The following is a 23,654-nucleotide window of genomic DNA, read 5'->3' on the forward strand; positions in this document are numbered from 1 at the left end:
AAGCTCTAAAGAAATTTCCAAATTGATTCCTTCCGAGGAGAGTAGTTTTTTTCTTAATTATATCATAAATTTTAAACAAGAGTGTATATGATTTTTGAATTCAAATTTTTGTCATCTATATTTTGAATAATATAAAATATTTATATAGAAATCATATTATTAATATCGAGTTTACGTATTTAGAATTATTTTATGTAGTTTATTGTTAAGACAAGGTTTAAAGATGACAAAAGTCTAATTTTTAGTTTAAAAAAGAATGATTCAAGGGCATATAAGCCATCAAAATTACTGATAATCACATTCTGCTTGGACCACATTAGCGCTTAACATGACTGGATTTTTTCTTATAAAATTTTGAACCAATAACTTTCACATCAAAAAATAACATAATAATACACCCCATTACCTTATATTCTAAACCATAAACTTAATTTAATTTATTATTATTTATTAAAATATAGTTTTATTACATTAAAATATATTCCTTAAAACAAAATTTGTAAAAAATATATATATTTATATTCCACATTTTTAATTTATTAAATTAAAATGATCATTTTATTAGACTAAAACGTTATGCTTTAATGAAATTTATGGTAAACATGTGCTACTATTTTCTTAGTCCACATGGAAATAGGAAGAAAGACAACGTGCCGGGAAAGGCGTGGTCTATTTAGGCTTCAAATTTGTCATAGGGTTAAAACTGGTTTAAATTTTGATAAAAAAAATTTAAAAAATTTTGCCGTAAGAATTTTTTATTCAAATTTTTAATGTTGGAAATGGATTCAGTATTGGATATTCAAAATCTTAAAATTTGACTGCTATAATTGAAAATTACAAAAATTATTATTCATTTTATCGAAATCTACTAAAACTTTTACAATTTTCCGATTTTTTTTTAAAAAGCTAGATAGACTACTCCTTGTAAAATGTGCATTTGTCTAATTAGCAATAGGAATTGCCTGGAAAGTTATGGAAATTCGGGTCATATCTAGAGAAAATCCGGCAAAGATTTTAGTAAATCTAGTTTATAGTTGTTAAACTTCAAAATTTTAGGTGTTTTACATGTTTTTGATGGTGCTGAATCCATTTCCACCATTAAAAACACTATTCAAACACTGCCTCTAGAAAAAATTTTGAAATTTTTTTACCCACGTTTTAACTGTAAAAGCAATTCCTCCACCTCCATAAGTTCCTCCGCCTCCATGGACGACTCCGTAGGTGCCTCCGCCTCCGTAGAATGTTGGTGGGGACGCTGAGTATTAGCGCACATATAAAGATGGTCATGAAAACAGTTCATATTATTGTACGGTCCACGTTAAACGTCTCACGGGGCGGCGCCGGCCTCCAAGGGGCATATTGAGTGCCCGGGCAATTTAGTCACCGAATATCAAAAAGTTTTTGAAATATGTAAAACGTTTAATAATGAGAGCCCCCATTATGAATATTAAATTTAACAGGTGACATCAATTTGAAATTCCAAATTTACCTGTACCAATTAATAGGTTACACACAGAATCATCAAGTTGTATTTAAATAGCTAATCTCAGAATAGTTGCGGGCTCTTCGTTTTTACCAAGCCTGGAATTTGACGTCCGTATTTTTTATTTCAGAACGTATTTGACTGCAGGGAAAAAATCTTCCACGTCAGGTTCTCGTAGACAACGCGTTACGCTGGCAGCTGCACACAGTTTAAAATAAAAAGCTTTAACTGCATCACCATCCCACTGCCTACTACAGGGTACATACCATTGAATAATCCAGCTACCATCTGCCGGGCGCCACTCATAGCCGCTCAAAATTAAAACGACACTTGCAAATTGCAATCTGCTACTGCTAGTCACTAGTGCCGCTGCCGCTGCCGCTGCCGCAGACTGCAGTGCGTATTCTTCCAGCGTATTCTTCCAGGCTCTGCAGTGCGTATTCCTCCAGGCTCTGGTGAAGCTCAAGTTCTAATCTCGGAGGGTTCACTGGCGTTCAGACGTGGATCATGGATGTCAAGCTATAAACAAAGAACCAGCAGACAGGGTAAGTACGGAAAGCGATTTTTTTCATTTTTTCACAATATCACATGTAACGACAGCGACGGTCTGAAAGTGATTTTTTTAATTTTTTCACAATATCACATAATCTGTGTATCACCGTTGGTTTTGATTTGCCAAATTTGCGTGTGTTTGGGCTTGGAATACCGTCTGCGGCATGGCTTTTCTGTAAGGTTTTGTAGGAAGCGTTGTGCGTTATGGAATAATTTTTCCATTCTTTGCTTGTCAGCCACTGTAAAATTGTCAACGTTTTCCATATTGCATTCCAGAACATTGAGGCTGTCTGTTTGACTTAGCGTTACTGTGTGCTGTGGAATAAATTTATAAAAATTGTTAAAATAGAGTTTTATGTGATATTCGCATATTTAGTTACAAAGTAAAACGAAAAGTAAAAAAATACAGAAACGTCATCAAATTTGAAATTCCAGGCCTGGTTTTTACTATGGTTTTACCCCATTCACCTGACAGTGGACACGGCCCAGATTTTGACACCCATAAATTCATACACCATTCTGCAAATTGACATCATCAAATCTTCGAGAAAGGAATATTTTCAAAGCTGTCCGAATTTCTGGGATATTTTGGGGAGCTGCATCCTCGCGACTCGCGAGCGAGCCTATAAGAAAGGCAGGACCATAGGCCCAAATTTATGTGATTTTAAGCCGGATAATCGATTTATCAGAGATGCATTCAAGCATTGTCCACGTCAATTCGAAATGCCTTGCAACCTGCAACAAATGGAGTCGTTTAACGAGGCTAAGGAATTACCCGAATAGCCAAAAGTGCCTGGAATCTAGGCAAAAGAATTTCGGAAAATTTTGTAGACTACGGCGCAACAAATCAGTAGCCCGCCCATTGCCGAGCGGACAGGCGGGAGTACCTCCGATGGCGTCCTCATGCACACTGGGGCGCCACCTGGCGCGGAGGCTCGTTGAGGTTGGGGTCACTGACGTGTTCTCCGTCCCTGGGGATTTCAATCTCACGTTGCTGGACCATCTCCTGGCGGAGCCGGGCCTCAATCTCATCGGCTGCTGCAACGAGCTCAGCGCCGGTTACGCTGCCGATGGGTACGCGCGATCCAGAGGCGTGGGGGCTTGCGTTGTTACGTTCACAGTCGGGGGACTCAGCATCATCAATGCGATCGCGGGGGCTTACAGTGAAAATCTGCCTGTCATTTGTATAGTCGGGGGTCCTAATTCTAACGACTATGGGACCAACCGCATTCTGCATCATACCATTGGGCTGCCAGACTTCAGCCAGGAGTATCGCTGCTTCCAGACGGTCACATGCGCTCAGGTCTCTGAAATTCTGTAGTATGTCACGTTGTACACGTGAATATATAGCACGTTGATTACGTTCTTTGAGTAGGCCGAAGGGTTTTAGAATTTGCAAACTGTGCAGGTTATTGTGAATCACCTGGATGATGCCCAGGAGCTCATTGACTATGCGATTTCCACAGCTCTTATGGAGAGTAAGCCTGTGTATATCAGCATCAGCTGTAATCTTGCTGCCATTCAACATCCCACTTTCAGTGGGGAACCTGTTCCATATTGTTTATCGCCCAGGTAAAAAATTCACTGAATTTCAGTAATGTATCTCCTCTCCGCTTTTCGCATCCTAGATTTTATTTTCTGACATGTTTCGTCTCTCCGCTATAGGAGCGCCATACTTTCCCTAACTGACCTCTCGATTCTAGTGGTGTGTATTATAATTTTTTTGAATAAGGTTCATGGGTTTTACATTTTTTTAATAAGGATCATATCTACTGAATGTTGCTTTTGATGAAGTCGTACTTATGGTTGGTTTTGCTTGTGAGAGGTTGTTTATGTGGTCTGCAATTTCGGAATAGTTTGAAAATCACAGATTTTAAAATTTTTAAAAATTTTGACTGAAATTAAACCATTAAACTTATTCATTTAAATTAAATTTCAAAATATTTTAAAATTTATAATTAATTTTTATATTAAAATTTATTATTTTTTTTTTTTCAAATATATAGAACTTTTAATATTCCATCTCATCAAAATGTGTTAAAAATAAAGCAATTTTATTTAATCAAAATTTCAAAATATTCAAATTCTACCATCAGTTCTAATATTGAAGTTTTTAATATTTCATCTCATTAAAATCACTAAAAATAAAGTTATATATATTTAATTTATTTCTATTAAATTTTTAAAATATTTTAAAATCTACCATTACTTTTTATATTGAAATTTCTAATATCTATTTATTAGGGCATCTAATTTAGATATGTATTAGAAATAAAGCAATATAGATAATACTATGAAATATATTTGATATTATTCACATCAAAATGATTTATTATCTTTTTTTGTAAATTTAAATCTATTAAGTCCAAAAAATTAAATTATATCGTAATATCATTTACTCCAAATTACATCTTTTATAGATTTAGATTTAAAAATCAGGGCGAGTCATGGATTTTACTTTCTTACCCTTCCTCCGACAAACATCAATCTACCTACCTAGGCCATCCAACACAACAAAGAATGATATGTTGCTTCTTCGGATTGTTGAGAGAGTACCATTGCATCTGATTCAAACTCCTAATGTCTCTTTCACTATCATAATGATATGACTCATGATAGCACTTTTGCCCATAGATAGATGGAAAATGTTTTCTCATTGTCCTTTGCTTGGATAACATCCTCTGTTGGAGGTTACTTCAATGCAGCAAGGGAATGCCTATTGTCCTGAGAGGTTGAGGGGTTGGGAGATTGTTGTTGCCTCTGAAAGTTGCTCATCTTTTGACCTGCAGGAATTTTAGACTCTACTGCTACCTTCAACTCTCTCCAACCATGGTAGCTTCATTGCGGTACCTTATTACATAAAACCCCTTTTGAGGAGGGGCACACAATTTGGAGGTGCGCAAGCTTTTGGAAAATTCTACATCTAAATGGTTGGATATATTCCTTTCCTTCGCACATTAGGAAGGTAGTATTTTCGTAATCTAACGGTTGGATATATTCCTTTCCTTCCCACATTAGGAAGGCTTTGTTTGGTAAAACCTCACTAAGGTCCACTTCCACGCATATGCATACATAACTTACAAAACCCTTTGCCAATATGTCACTATCTACTTTGATATACTTGCCAATAGAGTCACTAAAGTCCTCTAGGATCTCTGGCATGATCCAATGAAGAGGAAAGTTTGGGACCCTAACCCAAATTGGAATAGGTAGGCACTTCATGGTTAGAGGATTAAAATCCAAGAACCATGGTTGATTTGAAAGACCTTCCCAGCCCCAAAACCAGGGCCCCAGATCAAAGAACTTATTCTGATTCTCCAAATATTTAAAATAAACCACTAAGTAACCCTTTAAGGAGAAAAGAAGATCTATGTTCTAGGTCCAATTCTGGTAAACCCATTCTTTGAGGGCAAATGATGAAGGCTAGAAGCCATTAAAACAACGTATAATGGCTCAAATTTCAAGATATGTTGATCTTTTCTTATGAATGCTCTCATTCACCTCTAATGTTGGGATATTTGAAGAATGTTCCACCACAAAAGCCAAACCAGAAAGTTCCTTTGCAATATGAGGATTTGGGTCTAGCTTTAGGGCTTCTTTGAAAGACATGGGTCGTGAAGAAGAAAAGGATCTGCCGCCCCTAGCACCTCATTGCGAACCTACAACAAGGGATATAAATGCATCATGTTTAATACTAGAGGCTCTTCGGTCACTTTCCAACTTCAACATCCTCCCTTCCAAGAGGAGTTTGAATGCTCCCACAGGTATACATGTATATTGTTGGATGTAGATGACAACAGAAGCTGTCATATCCTCCGATTTTTCCTTAAAACAAAAACAAAATCCGGTCAAGGATCTAACAAAGATGGAGAACATTTGAAGATCCTCAACCTCCACACCCCTCAGCAGACTCTCTGGTTGGATGCTTTTGTTAAATAGATTTCATACTTAACCAAGCCCCAAATTGACTTGTCTGTTTGAATATTTGACAAACACTTTATCCTTCCTGCAACCAAAAGTTTTACACAACAATCCAACCATCACTGATCTAAGAAGCAATGTGTCAATGACTAGTGGAAGCTATATTCCAGAAACTCTACAGTTTATCCATAATCCGCAATAAGAATCCCTTCTGGAAATTTGACAAACATATTGTAGGAAACCATCCCACCTATATATTTGATCAGTCCAAGTGCACTGAGAAGCACATACCACGCTTGAGAATATGGGCAGGTTGTAAAGAAGACGCTAAAACCTTGAACTTTGTGAAGCCTCAAGCTCCCATTAAGACCAAAACAGGACAACCTAACCAAACTTGTACCAAAAATTCCTCTAATTGCATCAGTGCCATCTCCTCTTCTTGGGCTAAAAATCTTTGCATAATCTGCCATACCCAGACCATAGGCATAGGACTATGGAAGGGAGAGAGACTTCTCCTCATCGACATCCAAATCTCTAGGATTGAATCGATGGAGTTGTTGCAGTTTGCAACATAAACCTTGTATACGATGTTCACCATGTTATATTTCGTCCAAGTATTTGATGATATAAGTGTTTTAGTTGATATAGCCCACGAGCTCATTGACTATGCAATTTCCACAACGCTTATGGAGAGTAAGCCTGTGTATATCAACATCAGTTGTAATCTTGCTACCATTCAACACCTCACTTTCAGTGGGGAACCTGTTCCATATTGTTTATCACCTAGGTAACAAATTCACTGAATTTCATTAATGTATCTCCTCTCCGCTTTACGCATCCTAGAATTTATTTTCTGACATGTTTCGTCTCTCCGCTATAGGAGCGCCATACTTTGATTCACTGCCCTACCTGACCTCCCGATTCTAGTGGTGGGTATTATAATTTTTTTTTATCAAGGTTCATGGGTTTTACATTAATAAGGTTCATATTTACTGAATGTTGCTTTTGATGAAATCGCACTTAGTGTTCGTTTTGCTGTGAGAGGTTGTTTATGTGGTTTGCGATTTCGGAATATTTTTGAAAATGACAAATTTTAAAATATTCTAAAAATTTGACTGAAATTAAACCATTAAACTTATTCATTTTCATTAAAATTTATAATTAATTTTTATATTAATTTCTTTTGGAATATATAAAACTTTTTAATATTCCATCTCATTAAAATGTGTTAAAAATAAAGCAATCTTATTAAGGTTTTATTCATTTAATCAAAATTTCAGAATATTCAAATTGAAGTTTTTAATATTCCATCTTATTAAAACCACTGAAAATAAAGTCATATATATTTAATTTATTTCTATTAAATTTTCAAAATATTTTAAAATCTACAATTACTTTTTATATTGAAATTCCTAATATCCATTTATTAGGGCATCTAATTTAGATATGTTTTAGAAATAAAGCAATATAGATAATACTATGAAATATATATGATTTATTTAACATTATTCACATCAAAATTATTTAGTATCTTTTTTGGTAAATTTAAATATATTAATTCCAAAAAATCAAATTACATCCTAATATCATTTACTCCAAATTACATCATTTACAGATCTAGATTTAAAAATGAGGGCGAGTCATGGATTTTACTTTTTTACCCTTCCTCCAACAAACATCAATCCACTTACTTGGGTCATCCAATACAACAAAGAATGATATGTTGCTTCTTCATATTGTTGAGAGAGTACCATTGCATCTTATTTAGCTGAACCTGTAATGTCTTTTTCGCTATCATAATGATATGACTCATGATTGCACTTTTGCCCATAGATAGATGGAAAATGTTTTCTCATTGTCCTTTGTTGGGATAACATCCTCTGTTGGAGGTTTCTTCGATGCAGCAAGGGAATGTCTATTGTCTTGAGAGGTTGAGGGGTTGGGAGATTGTTGTTGACTCTGAAATTTGTTCATCATTTGACCTGCAGGAATTTTAGACTCTACTACTACCTTCAGATCTCTCCAACCACGATAGCTTCATTGTGGTACCTTATTACATAAAACCCCTTTTGAGGATAGGCACACAACCTAGAGGTGCCCAAGCTTTTGGAAAATTCTGCATCTAAAGACAATATTTTCGTAATCTAATGGTTGGATATATTCCTTTCCTTCCCACATTAGGAAGGTTTTGTTTGGTAAACCCTCACTAAGGTCCACTTCCACACATATGCATACAAAACTTACAAAACCATTTGCCAATATGTCACTATCTACTTTGATATAGTTGTCAATAGAGTCACCAATGTCCTCTAGGATCTCTGGCATGATCCAATGAAGAGGAAAGTTTGGGACCCTAACCCAAACTGAAATAGGTAGGGACTTCATGGTTAGAGGATTAAAATCCAAGAACCATGGTTGATTTGAAAGACCTTCCCAACACCAAAACCAGGGACCCAAATCAAAGAACTTCTTCCGATTCTCAAAATCTTTAAAATAAACCACGGATTAACCCTTCAAGGAGAAAAGAAGATCTATGTTCTAGGTCCAATTATGGTAACCCATTCTTTGAGGGAAACTGATGAAGGCTAGAAGCCATTAAAACAACGTATAATGGCTCAACTTTCAAAATATGCTGATCTTTTCTTATGAATGCTCTCATTCACCTCTAATGTTGGGATATTTGAAGAATGTTCCACCACAAAAGCTAGACCAGAAAGTTCCTTTGCAATTTGAGGATTTGTTAGGTCCCTATTATACTAGTGATTCCCCCATTACTATTGTCGTTGTATCCCTTATTATTATTGTTGTGCCCCTATTGTCCCCATATTGTTATTATTGTGCCACATAGAATCCCTCTATTGTTATTTTTGTGGCTTTATATTATTATTGTTAGGTCGGCTTGGTTATATTGTGACCCCTTAGACTCTTATATATAAAAAGGAGGTTTTGTCATTTGAATCATCGGAGAATAGTTCTTTTGTGTAATGTAAAGGAGGTTGACCCCTCCAAGAGGCTGAATTATAAGGCATTGATCTATATTTTCTATCGTTTTGTGAGCTGGTTTCATAACATTTGGTATCAGAGCTTTGGATTATAGGGTTTCGCTGCTCCAAACAGGTTATCGTGGAATTTGCGCTGTAAATTTTTTTCTGTGATGTTTCAGACACTAAAAAAAAACTCAATTGGGTTGCAATCATTCTGAACCTCGGGTACGAATTTCAAAGATTTTGGTGCTATATTTGCGAAGATATGATCCGAGAAAGTTAGCCTTTTTGCAGCCTCCCGAATTACATTCCAAACAGGTGACCTGGGGAAAATCGTCATAACTTTTGTTTTGAGCATCAAATTGAAATTTCGTAAGAAGTTATAGAAAGAGGACGGACTGTAGTTTCCTGTGTATATTTTTCAGATACTAAGGTCAAAATAGTGACACGTGGCACTTCATACAATTTCTCTCTTCTGAAAAGGTATATAATCAGGTCATCTTCGGAGATTGTGCATAACTCTTTCTTGGAGAATCTAAATTTGATCAGACTGGTGGCATTGGAAGAGGACGTTGTAGAAATTTTGAATAATTTAACACATATTCAATGGAGATTATCCTGATCATGTACTAATGCGGAAAACATACACAATACATAAGCTCCTCTACGTTGATCAAGAATATAGCAGCATCAATAACAATAAAACATCAAGAGCATTCACACATTAACACAGTATGTATCACGGGGAAAGCATCTCGCTAAAAACCCCACACTATCTGTATATTAATGATTGAGTCATGTAACATTACACAGCATAATACTTCTCACAAGTATCTCCACCTCTGTTACACACAGTACAGCTCAGATATGATCTCCAAATCTCTTCCACTGCTTGCCTGCCTCCACTGCTCAATACCTGCTCAAGAACTGATGAGAATTGCTTCCCAAACTCGATTTTCACCTGCAAAATAGTCACTCACTCTTTGTGGACGTGAGCAAAGGCTAAAATGCGGGCCAAATACGTGAGCAAACTCATTGGCACACTCAATCCTTTGATTGTGCAAGATCTGGTGCACAACTATAGTCACAACTGATAGCAATCAGATTCTCTACCACCTGTCCCTGTTGAACTGAACATGCACTGACATGCAACTGAGTTAACTGATGTATTCTTTAGTTGTATTATGAGTTAATAATTAGTTTAACAACTCATCATTAGTCTATCTGCAGTTAGACTAACTACAACCAGTTTAACTAAGTTAAACTGAACACAACTCCATCAACTGTACCTCCAGTCCACTAAACTCTGTAGAAATTTTGAATAATTTAACACATATTCACAGAGATTATCCCGATCATACAATTATAAGCGGAACATGTATAATACATAATCTCCTCTACGTTGATCATCAATTTACAGAAGCAGAAACATTCATAGGCACACATAGAAGCATCAATCAAACTCATAAACACAGTATGTATCCCGGGGAAAGCATCTCGCTAAAAACCCCACACTATCTGTATATTATATTGATTGAATCATGTAACAATACAAAGCATAATACTTCTCACAAGTATCTCCACCTGTTACACACAATACAGCTCAGATTTGATCTCCAAATCTCTCCCGCTGCTTGCCTGCCTCCATTGCTCAAACCTGCTCGAGAACTGATGAGAATAGCTTCCCAAACTCGATTTTACACTGCAAAATAGTCACCCACACTATGTTGGACGTGAGCAACAGCTATAATATCATGAAGATACGTGAGCAAACTCATTGGCATACTTAATCCTTTGATTGTGCAAATCATCATGCACAGCTATAGTCACAACTGATAGCAATCTGATCCTCTAACACCTGTCCCTGCTGAACTGAACATGCACTGACATGCAATTGAGTTAACTGGTGTATTCTATAGTTGCATTATGAGTTAATAACTTGTGAATTAATTAATAACTAATTCACCCAACTCATCTTTAGTCTATTGATCAGTTAGACTAAATACAACCAGTTTAACAAAGCTAAACTGAACACAACTCCATCAACTGTACCTCCAGTCCACTAAACTCAACTCACTTGAGTTCTAACTGAAGTCATGCATGCAACAACTCAACTGACTCATAAGAAAAACCAATTTCCTTCTGACAGCTGCATGTGCCACTTCCGTAGCTCAAACTGAAGTGCTCCAAGAGAATAAGATTAAGTTTATAGTCCAAATATTATTGTGAGATAATAATATTTGACTTTTCTATTTTTGACTTTGATCACTCACACTGTGATCACTCACACTTTCATAAAAAATAGAAGTCCATCTATTTTTCCCAACTTGATCAATCATCCATAGACATGATCCATATGTCTAAAAATAGACATAGTCTAAAAATAGACTTGCGCCAAAAATAGCCTGCGGGCCCACTTAGTGAAGGCGACTCTTTTCACTAAGCTCCATCATCTTGTTGCACTCTCAACAAGCATTTCTTGTTGCACACTTTTCAACACTCCCTCTCAACAAGAAAGGCTTCCTCTCAAACCCGATCCTGTAACTCTGGAATGTTCTCCATGCAACACATTTGGCCGGTCCACTTGCTCTGTCATCAAAGTCTCTAACTGCTATTGCCTCTGTCAACTGAAACTCTGCATCTCTGTGCTCTTCAGTATCTGACTGCTCTAGCCTCTGTCACTTTGATCTCTGACTGCATCCGTGCTGCTGCTGGTTCTATCTCCCAGCATTGCATCCGCACTGCACCTCCCAACTGACCTCCCTGTTGGGATAGAAACATCCTCTGATGCTGAAGCTCTACCTGCTGCTGACAAGTGCTCCCTCTTTGACATCTGCGCTACTGCAACATCTCCATGCATCTCGCACCATTGCACACCTCTCTGTGCCACCTAGCACTGTGCAAAACACTTGTGCCTCTCGCATTGCTACAGCCTGCTAGCTATGCGCTGTCCTGGGATTCCCTGCACTGTTGCTCTCTCTACCGCTCCATCCGCATCTGTCTCTACCCAATCAGTCAGTTCCTGCTACTACACATCGGGGCTCCCGTAGCAAGGTCTCATCCAAGAGGTTGGGTACCTCAAGGATCCTGCCCCTCCTCCTTGGGACGATCAATCCACATCACCCCACCTCCTACCTGGAGGTATGGCTGCATGCGATCCTTCAGCCCACCTGGCTTGAAGTTTCCCCCTACTGGAGGTCTCTGCATGAGTAGATGTCTCTACTCGATCTCCTTTCAGCTTCCCCTGTTGTGGCTCCTCCACAATCTCCTGAAGCTGCTGCACCAATCGTGGCTCCTCCATAATCGTCTGAGACTTCTTCTGGCTCTGCATGTTGAGAGGTAATATACGCTCCCTCTCAACCACCAAGTCTCCATCAATTGCCTCGCTGCTCAAGGCTTTGCATGCATCTTGAACCTGAAGAGCATACAGGTTCTTGACCCGTGAACCCTCCTCATGACAACGAAAGCATCTCACCTTCCACTTGTCAACCTTCTTCCCATCACTGGAAGAATTAGATTCGGAAAGAGAAACCTTCCCCTTCCCCTTCTTCGCCTTACTCGCTAAGGCACAGTTCTCCTCATCATGCATAGATGAAGAACTGTCTCTGGTGCGCCGTCTAATCTCCTCCTGCATCAAATCCGACCATAGTCGTTCCCAATTTGGTAGTTTCTCCCTTCCATTCACCGAGTCCTGGTAGCTATGCCAACTCTTAGGAAGGTCAAGGAGTCCTAGACTCACCATCCTCATCCAACAGTCACCCCCACACTTCCCAGCTCATCTCGACACTGAGTGAACCTCGTGAGATACTGGGGCATACTATCTCCATTCTCAAACTGAATGTTTCTGAGTTTTATCTCTTGCTTTGGAATTAAATTCGAATTCCACCAGCACAAAACTCAACTGCTTCCGATCTAGAATTCGTGAGAACAAATTATTTCTTGTACAGAGATCGACTGTATGGGCATTCACCGGATATTTCACCTTCCAAAAGAAGGATGAATCCAGAGGCTACCTGGCCCGATTACAGACTCTGCCTGAAGAAATAGAATGTAACCACTTCCTGAATAGTAGATCTGATGATCGATCCTCGCTTGATATCCTGTAAAAATCTCTTCTACAAATCAAGCAGCTCCGATACCATGTAGAAATTTTGAATAATTTAACACATATTCACAGAGATTATCCCGATCATACAATTATAAGCGGAACATGTATAATACATAATCTCCTCTACGTTGATCATCAATTTACAGAAGCAGAAACATTCACAGGCACACATAGAAGCATCAATCAAACTCATAAACACAGTATGTATCCCAGGGAAAGCATCTCGCTAAAAACCCCACACTATCTGTATATTATATTGATTGAATCATGTAACAATACAAAGCATAATACTTCTCACAAGTATCTCCACCTGTTACACACAATACAGCTCAGATTTGATCTCCAAATCTCTCCCGCTGCTTGCCTGCCTCCACTGCTCAAACCTGCTCGAGAACTGATGAGAATAGCTTCCCAAACTCGATTTTACACTGCAAAATAGTCACCCACACTATGTTGGACGTGAGCAACAGCTATAATATCATGAAGATACGTGAGCAAACTCATTGGCATACTCAATCCTTTGATTGTGCAAATCATCATGCACAGCTATAGTCACAACTGATAGCAATCTGATCCTCTAACACCTGTCCCTGCTGAACTGAACATGCACTGACATGCAACTGAGTTAACTGATGTATTCTATAGTTGCATTATGAGTTAATAACTTGTGAATTAATTAATAACTAATTCACCCAACTCATCTTTAGTCTATTGATCAGTTAGACTAAATACAACCAGTTTAACAAAGCTAAACTGAACACAACTCCATCAACTGTACCTCCAGTCCACTAAACTCAACTCACTTGAGTTCTAACTGAAGTCATGCATGCAACAACTCAACTGACTCATAAGAAAAACGAATTTCCTTCTGACAGCTGCATGTGCCACTTCCGTAGCTCAAACTGAAGTGCTCCAAGAGAATAAGATTAAGTTTATAGTCCAAATATTATTGTGAGATAATAATATTTGACTTTTCTATTTTTGACTTTGATCACTCACACTGTGATCACTCACACTGTAATCACTCACACTGTGATCACTCACACTTTCATCAAAAATAGAAGTCCATCTATTTTTCCCAACTTGATCAATCATCCATAGACATGATCCATATGTCTAAAAATAGACATAGTCTAAAAATAGACTTGCGCCAAAAATAGCCTGCGGGCCCACTTAGTGAAGGCGACTCTTTTCACTAAGCTCCATCATCTTGTTGCACTCTCAACAAGCATTTCTTGTTGCACACTTTTCAACAAACTCAACTCACTTGAGTTCTAACTGAAGTCATGCATGCAACAACTCAACTGACTCATAAGAAAAACGAATTTCCTTTTGACAGCTGCATGTGCCACTTCCGTAGCTCAAACTGAAGTGCTCCAAGAGAATAAGATTAAGTTTATAGTCCAAATATTATTGTGAGATAATAATATTTGACTTTTCTATTTTTGACAGCGAGTCTAAAAATAGACTTGATCACTCACACTGTGATCACTCACACTTTCATCAAAAATAGAAGTCCATCTATTTTTCCCAACTTGATCAATCATCCATAAACATAGACATGATCCATATGTCTAAAAATAGACATAGCCTAAAAATAGACTTGCGCCAAAAATAGCCTGCGGGCCCACTTAGTGAAGGCGACTCTTTTCACTAAGCTCCATCATCTTGTTGCAATCTCAACACTCCCTCTCGACAAGATATGGATTATCAGCAACCCCTATCCTGCCTCGGTGGTACTCGAATTTGCTCCTGGTGAGAGCCTTCGTCAGAATATCAGCATCCTGATCCTCCGTTGGAATGTACGAAAGTAACATGAACCTCCGCTGCACACAATCTCTGATATGATGGTACCTGATGTCAATATGTTTAGATCTATCATGAAATACAGGATTAGCTGAGAGTTTAATGCAACTCTGGTTATCACAGTAAATCACAATAGGATCCAAATGAGAACCGAACAAACCAACCAGGATCTTCCTCATCCATATAGCCTCGCATGCAGCCAAACTTGCTGCCATATACTCGGCCTCCGCTGAACTGAGTGCCACAGATCTCTGCTTCCTGCTGTACCAAGAAACTGCTGTCGATCCGATACTGAAGACCCCTCCTGATGTGCTCTTTCTGTCTGTTGGGCTCCCTGCCCAATCTGCATCCGTGAAGCCACATAGCTTCACCTCATCCTCCTGTCTGTACCACAAACCATATCCCGATGTGCCTCTCAAGTAGCGCAATACATGCTTGCCCGCCTTCCAGAAGAGCTTGGTAGGCTTAACCATAGCTTGTGAAAGCTGGTTAACTGCATAGCATATATCAGGTCGTGTATTGACCAAATACATTAGCGACCCCACCAACTGTCGATAAACAGTGGCATCCACTTCTTCTCCCGAAGTGGCATCCTCCTTCCTCCAACCTCCAGGAAGAGGAGTATCAACAGGCTTGCAGCCATGCATGTTGAACTTCTCCAGTATCTCCCGAGCATACTTGCCCTGAGAAACAAACAGTCCACCACTGCGCTGCCATATTTCCAATCCTAGGAAATAGTGAAGGAGGCCCAAATCCTTCATCTCAAACTCTGTAGCAAGATCCTTCTTGCATGACAGTATCAACAGCTCATCACCCGTTAGAATCAAATCATCAACATACAGTACAATGATAAGCAACTTACCCTCCACCACAATCTGGTATAGGTTCGGATCCGCCTCGCTCTTGGAGAATCCAAGTCCTGTGAAATAGCTGTCTATCCGTGTGTACCAAGCACGTGGTGCTTGCTTCAACCCATACAGCGCTCTCTTGAGCCTGCACACATGCGACTCGCTGCTGAAGACTTCAAAGCCTTCGGGTTGCTCAATGTACACCTCCTCCTCAATGACTCCGTTGAGGAACGCAGTCTTCACATCCATCTGATGAATGTGCCATCCCATCTGCGCTGAGAGAGCAAGAATCGTCCGTATGGAAGAATACCTTGCGACAGGTGCAAAGGTCTCCTCATAATCGATCCCCTCAATCTGTGAAAAGCCTCGGGCAACAAATCTTGCCTTGTACTTCTCCACACTCCCGTCAGCTGCCTGCTTAACTTTGTAGATCCATCTCGAACCTACCACTGATTTCCCTTCCGGTCTAGGAACAATCTCCCATGCACTGTTTCTGACAATAGAATCATACTCTTCCACCATGGCATCTACCCATGCGGGATCCTCCACAGCTTCCTCGAAAGAGGATGGCTCAGTCACAACACACTTGCTCATAAGAGCCATGTATCCAGTGTACCGATCAGGTGACTGTCTCTGCCTGCGTTGGGCTGTAGGTGGTCCTACAACTTTCTCTGCATCTTGAGCCAGTCGCTCAACTTCTGTCAAGCGCTTTCGCCCTCTGATGGTTGGCGCTGCATGAGTGGTCTCTTCCACTCCATGAACCTCGTCCTGTGGCTGATCCACGTCCTGAAGCTCATCCTTAGGAACTAATAGCTCCTCATCTGCATGCAAGTGTAGCTCCCTCTCAAGCGAACACTTCATGGCTTTCTCCTCCTGAAATTTTATATCCCGTCGCACAACAGTTTTACCACTGTCTGGAAAATACACACGATAGTTGTGGGGCGTATCAGTGTACCCCACAAATATCCCAACCTCTGCAGTCGGTTCCAACTTCTTTCTGGCATCCTTCGTCACATGCATGTAAACGTTAGCACCAAAAATCCTCAAATGAGAAAGATCAGGCTTCTTACCAGAATAAGCCTCCTCGGGTGTACTCATGCCAAGTATCCTATGAGGACAACGGTTCTGCACATAAACTGCTGTATTGCATGCTTCCGCCCACAAGTGAAGGGGTAGGCCCTGATCATGCAACATTGCCCGTGCAGCACCCATAATCGTTCTGTTCTTCCGCTCAGCTACCCCGTTCTGCTGTGGGTTATGGGGAGCTATGAGCTCTCTACGAATCCCTTCTGCCTTGCAGAAATCCTTGAACTCGTCCGAGATGTATTCACCACCATTATCGCTCCTAAGAGCCTTCACCTTCTTCCCCGACTCCTTCTCGACCAGTGCTTTGAATTCACAGAACTTTGAATATGTCTCGCTCTTCTTCTGCATGAAGAAGATCCAGCACTTACGAGAGAAATCATCAACAAAAATCACATAATACTTGTGTTTTGCTGTCGAAGCAACTGAGAAAGGTCCACACACGTCTGTGTGAATTCTCTCAAGGATCGTCGTGGCGCGACTATCCTTCTCGTGAAAGGTGGCTTTCACAAACTTCCCCAAAGTACACCCCTTGCATTGATCTGACTGCGCAAGTGTGCCTTTAGGAAGCCCTGTAGTGATCTGCTGCAGTATCTTCAAGGCTCCATGGTGAAGGTGACCCAATCTCCTGTGCCACAACTCGCCATCATCCCGGCTCACCAATCCTTCTGCCTTGCCTGCCATTGCTGCGCATCCATCTACATGCAACTGATAAAGGTTCCTCACTCGAACCCCTATCTTCCGGGTCTCACCAGTTGTCTTGCTGCGCAGGAAGGCCTTTCCCTCGCTGAAAATAACATCATACCCCTTGTCTTCTAACATCGCCACTGAGATGAGATTCTTCTTCAATCCTGGAACATGCATGACTTCCTTCAATACAAAGGGTTTACCAGACTCCCTCTCAAAGGAAATGGTACCGATACCGGTCGCACTGTATCTACCATCATCGCCCATCTCGATGTGCACTCCAAGATCTTTGTCCTCCAAATCAGAGAACAAATCTCTATCTCCCGTCATGTGAAAAGACGCACCACTGTCCAGAAACCACACTGATCCCATCACACTTGAAACCAAGCATGCGATCAATGAAAAATCAAGCTCAAACTGAGAAGCTAAAGCCTCTCCCCCTGCAGATCCAGCAGCTTGCTTGTTCTTCTTCTTCTGCGGACAATTTGTGGCATAGTGTCCATGCTGGTGACAGTGAAAACACTTCACCTTGGACATATCCTGCTTCTTGCCTTTCGCACCAGACTGAGAAGCTTTCTTGCTCTTCCCTTTCTTTGCTTTGGCAGCCAAAGCACAATTCTCTTCATCAGATACCTTTGATGAAGATCCATTCTCACCTTTATTGTTTCTGAGTTTATCCTTGAGCGCCAGGTCGCTCTTGCTTTGGAATAACATTTGCAATCCGTTGAAAGACATTTTCAACAACACTGTTGCAAAATTCGAATTCCACCAGCAACCAACTCAACTGCTTCCGATCTAGAATTCGTGAGAACACAATATTTCTCGTACAGAGATTGACTGTATGGGCATTCACCGGATATCTCACCTTCCAAAGGAAGGATGAATCCAGAGGCTACCTGGCCCGATTACAGACTCTGCCTGAAGAAATAGAATGTAAACACTTCCTGAATAGTAGATCTGATGATCAACCCTCGCTTGATATCCTGTAAAAATCTCTTCTACAAATCAAGCTGCTCCGATACCATTTAGAAACTTTTTCTACAAATTATCTAGCTCCGATACCATGTAGAAATTTTGAATAATTTAACACATATTCAATGGAAATTATCCTGATCATGTACTAATTCGGAAAACATACACAATACATAAGCTCCTCTACGTTGATCAAGAATATAGCAGCATCAATAACAATAAAACATCAAGAGCATTCACACATTAACACAGTATGTATCACGGGGAAAGCATCTCGCTAAAAACCCCACACTATCTGTATATTAATGATTGAGTCATGTAACATTACACAGCATAATACTTCTCACAAGTATCTCCACCTCTGTTACACACAATACAGCTCAGATCTGATCTCCAAATCTCTTCCACTGCTTGCCTGCCTCCACTGCTCAATACCTGCTCAAGAACTGATGAGAATTGCTTCCCAAACTCGATTTTCACCTGCAAAATAGTCACTCACTCTTTGTGGACGTGAGCAAAGGCTAAAATGCGGGCCAAATACGTGAGCAAACTCATTGGCATACTCAATCCTTTGATTGTGCAAGATCTGGTGCACAACTACAGTCACAACTGATAGCAATCTGATTCTCTACCACCTGTCCCTGTTGAACTGAACATGCACTGACATGCAACTGAGTTAACTGATGTATTCTTTAGTTGTATTATGAGTTAATAATTAGTTTAACAACTCATCATTAGTCTATCTGCAGTTAGACTAACTACAACCAGTTTAACTAAGTTAAACTGAACACAACTCCATCAATTGTACCTCCAGTCCACTAAACTCAACTCACTTGAGTTCTAACTGAAGTCATGCATGCAACAACTCAACTGACTCATAAGAAAAACGAATTTCCTTCTGACAGCTGCATGTGCCACTTCCGTAGCTCAAACTGAAGTGCTCCAAGAGAATAAGATTAAGTTTATAGTCCAAATATTATTGTGAGATAATAATATTTGACTTTTCTATTTTTGACAGCCAGTCTAAAAATAGACTTGATCACTCACACTGTGATCACTCACACTTTCATAAAAAATAGAACATCAAAAATAGAAGTCCATCTATTTTTCCCAACTTGATCAATCATCCATAAACATAGACATGATCCATATGTCTAAAAATAGACATAGTCTAAAAATAGACTTGCGCCAAAAATAGCCTGCGGGCCCACTTAGTGAAGGCGAATATTTTCACTAAGCTCCATCATCTTGTTGCAATCTCAACAGACGTAGAGGGCTACTGTAGGTCGCAATTTCAGACTGGAAGATTTGAAATTACAGAGATACATCAGATGCAATATCGAGCTCCTACAAAGTGGAAAAAGGTGTATAGATTTTTTTAAAATTTTTGCATAAGCTTGGTTTGAAAAATTAGTTTGAAGGAATTCAAAGGGAATAGTGAAGAATTATTAGCATTAATTAATTCCTCGAAGAAAGAAAATGAAAAAACCTAGTAAGCAACCTGAAAGCTCTAGAATGACTCGTGAAGAAGAGGAAGAAATGCAACATGATATATCAAAATTACAAGACCAAGTACAACAAATTTCACTCTCACTAAAGGTAAATGAAGCCAAGATGAATGGCATGGAAGCTAATATGAATGGTATGCAAGTTAAGATGAATGTCGTAGAAGCTAAGATGGATGGCATGGAAGCTAAGATGAATGGCATGGACGATAAGATGGAAGAATTGAAGATAAATTTGAATAAGTTGCTATAAGAAAAGGTCACTAATGGTGAAAGGGTAGCAAAGGAAACTCATGATGAGAACAAAAGAAATGTTAATCATGATTTCATAGACTCTATTGTTGGATTGAAGACCCACCATATTCCAAAAATTGATATGAGGAAGTTTGATGGTAAGGATCCCATAACATGGATACTACAGATGGAGCAATTTTTCGATCTCCATAATGTGCAAAACACACAAAAGGTACGTGTTGCAACTTTATATTTGGAACCAAATCAATTTGTATGGTATCGATGGCTAAGCTCTCGTAAACAAATTTTCACTTGGGAAATTTTTACAAAAGAAATGACAACACATTATGAAGATACAAAAAGCAACACTTTTTTAGCCAATTGATAAGTCTCAAACAAAAGGGTTCAATGATGGATCACATCGAGGACTTCCAAAAATTGAACATAAGGGTAAAAGATATTCCAGAGGAGCATAGGATTGATGTGTTCATAGGGACTTTAAAGGATAATATCCAACATGAGGTTCGCTTTTGGGAACCTGATTCATTGGAGAAGGCATTCAGGTTAGCAAGAAAAATGGAAAGAAAAAGTATGGCAACCAGGAAGCCTACCACTCACAACTATAAAGATGGAAGTGTTGTTGCCCCTAGCCTTCCACAACCTATAAGGTTGACACCAAAACAATTGGAAGAAAAAAGAGTAAAAGGGCTTTGTTACAGTTGTGATAGCAAATACACTAAAGGTCATAAGTGTGCTGAGAAGAAATTATTCTACATAGATTGTGAAGAGGAGGAAGAAAAGGAACAAGAAATGTCAAAAGAAGAGGATATACTCTAGGAACAAACCCTGCATAAAGAAGAAATGAATCCGACCATATCTTGTAATGCATTGGCTGGAATTACCACTCCTCAAACTATCAAGATGGAAGGACATATCAAGAAGAAAAAGGTAATAATGTTGATTGATTCAGGAAGTACCCACAATTTTATTCATTGTAAGATAGCAAAAGAATTGAATTGCTTCCTATATCCGGCACCAAAGTGTCAAATGATGGTTGTAAGTGGAGGAACCATAAATTGCTCTGGAAAGTGCCATAATATTAAGCTATCCATGGGAGAATATGTATTGAATAGCCTGATGCTTTCCATTCCAATGGAAGGTGTTGATGTTGTACTAGGAGTCCAATGGCTACAATCCTTGGGTAAAATAGCTTTTAATTTTCAAGAACTTTTCATGAAATTTTCTATGGAAGGAAAGGAAGTTGAATTAAGGGGTATTGTAGGGAAACCGGGAAAGATAATCAGCTCTAATGGTATGACAAAGCTTCTAAAAAAGGAACAACGACGAGTAATTGCACAATTATGTTTGCTAGATGTTTCCACATCAAAATCATCTATTTCTCAAGATCTCCAAAAAGTCTTGGACAATCATTCCAAGGTATTTGAGACTCCCAAAGGTCTCCCACCTATTCATGATCATGATCATGCTATTCATTTGATTCTAGGAAGTGTTCCTCCAAACATCAGGTCATACAAATATTCCTATGCCCAAAAGAGTGAAATTGAACGTATGGTTGCAGAAATGCTAAAGGCTGGTATAATTCAACCTAGTCAAAGTTCTTTCTCTGCTCCTGTAGTATTGGTGCACAAAAAGGATGGATCATGGCACATGTGTCTAGATTATAGGGAGCTCAACAAGCTCACTATTAAAGATAACTTTCCCATTCCTGTCATTGATGAATTATTGGATGAATTGCATAGATCAATTTACTTCACCAAGTTGGATCTTCGTTCAGGATATCATCAAATCAGAATGAAGACTGAAGACATTCTAAAAACAACATTTAGAACTCATGAGGGTGATTATGAATTTTTTTTCATGCCTTTTGCCCTTACCAGTGCACCTTATACATTTCAAGGTTTGATGAATTCCATTTTCAAACCCTTCCTTAGAAAATTTGTGTTAGTATTTTTTGATGATATACTAATCTACAGCAAGTCTTGGAAGGATCATGTTGAACATGTTGACAGGGTGCTACAACTATTGGAGGAGAAACAATTATATGCAAAAAGCTTCAAATGTTTATTTGGAGTGCAAGAGGTGGAATATCTGGGTCATATTGTATCTCATGAAGGTGTTAAGGTAGACCCTAGCAAAATTAAAGCCATTAAGGAATGGAAAATCACATCCTTAAAGCATCTGCGAGGATTTCTTGGGTTGACAGGGTATTATCGCAAGTTTGTTAAGAATTATGGGAGAATAGTAGCACCTCTAACAACATTATTGAAGAAAGATGAATTTTCATGGACTCCAGAAGAAACAAAGGCATTCAAACATTTTAAAGAGGCAATGTGCCAATCACTGGTCTTAGCTACACCGGACTTCACAAAAACCTTTATTGTGGAATGTGATGCTTCAGGAAATGGAATTAGTGTTGTTTTAATGCAAGACGAAAGACCCATTGCTTTTGAAAGTTGTCCAATCAAGGGAAAGTATTTACACAAAGCTATTTATGAGAAGGAAATGTTGACAATACTACATGCACTTAAGAAATGGCAACCTTACCTAATGGGAAGACACTTCAAGGTAAAAACGGACCATGATAGCCTTAAATACCTTTTAGAACAAAGATTAACCTTTGAAGAGCAACAAAAATGGGTCACAAAGATGTTGGGTTATGACTTTGAAATCATCTACAAAAAAGGGAAGCAAAATGTTGTAGCAGATGCACTGTCAAGAAAGGATGAGGATGTGGAAGCATTGTTGTGCGCCATTTCTATTATCCAACCAAATTGGATAAACAAAGCAAGGGAGGAATGGAAGAATGACGAAGAAGCGTGGGCACTTATTCGAAAGTTACAACAAGATTCTAGTACATCTGATACATTTAGCTGGAAAAATGGTTCGTTATGGTACAAAGATCACTTATACCTCTGTAAGAATTCCCAACTCAAACAAACGATTCTTATGGAATTGCACACTTCTCCCTTAGGAGGGCACTCAGGATTTTTAAAAACTTACTACAGGGTTAAGAAGGAATTTTTTTGGGATGGCCTTAAATTGGATATTCAAAAGTTTGTGATGGAATGTTTGGTTTGCCAACAAAATAAAGTTGAAACAATTAAGATCCCAGGCCTATTACAACTTTTATCCATTCCAAACCAACGTTGGGAGGAGGTTTCAATGGATTTTATCACAGGTTTACCCAAGTTTGAAGGAAAGAGTGTCATCATGGTGGTAGTTGACAAACTTACCAAGTATGCACACTTTTGTGCATTATCACATCCATTTAAAGCCAGTACAGTTTCTACTGCATTTATGGAAACAATTCAAAAGCTACATGGAAACCCAAAGATTATTGTAAGTGACAGAGATCCCATTTTCACTGGAAATTTTTGGACAAAATTATTTTCTTGTCTTGGTACTCAGTTAGCTTATAGCTCATCTTATCATCCTCAATCTGATGGGAAA

The 23,654-nt window shown here is 39.0% G+C and overlaps 1 protein-coding gene across 3 annotated transcripts in view; it reads left to right on the forward strand.

Annotated features, from left to right (window-relative positions):
- Positions 1-1,822: 1,822 nt before the first annotated feature.
- LOC149162547 (pyruvate decarboxylase 1-like) overlaps positions 1,823-23,654 on the forward strand; it is a 48,679-nt gene continuing 26,847 nt past the window's right edge. The window contains exons 1-3 of one of the 3 annotated variants that reach the window (XM_089435736.1): positions 1,823-2,028; positions 2,471-3,338; positions 3,444-3,607. In XM_089435736.1, coding sequence (XP_089291862.1) covers positions 2,727-3,338; positions 3,444-3,607 — 776 coding nt within the window. In that variant the 5' untranslated portion in view covers positions 1,823-2,028; positions 2,471-2,726. The remainder of the gene's footprint in view (positions 2,029-2,470; positions 3,339-3,443; positions 3,608-23,654) is intronic. The other 2 variants (XM_089435735.1, XM_089435737.1) reach the window with 2 other exon arrangements.

This window comes from Pinus tabuliformis, chromosome 5_2, assembly GCF_031772625.1.
Source record: "Pinus tabuliformis cultivar Carrire ecotype Pingquan chromosome 5_2, CPIR1, whole genome shotgun sequence".
NCBI lineage: Eukaryota > Viridiplantae > Streptophyta > Pinopsida > Pinales > Pinaceae > Pinus > Pinus tabuliformis.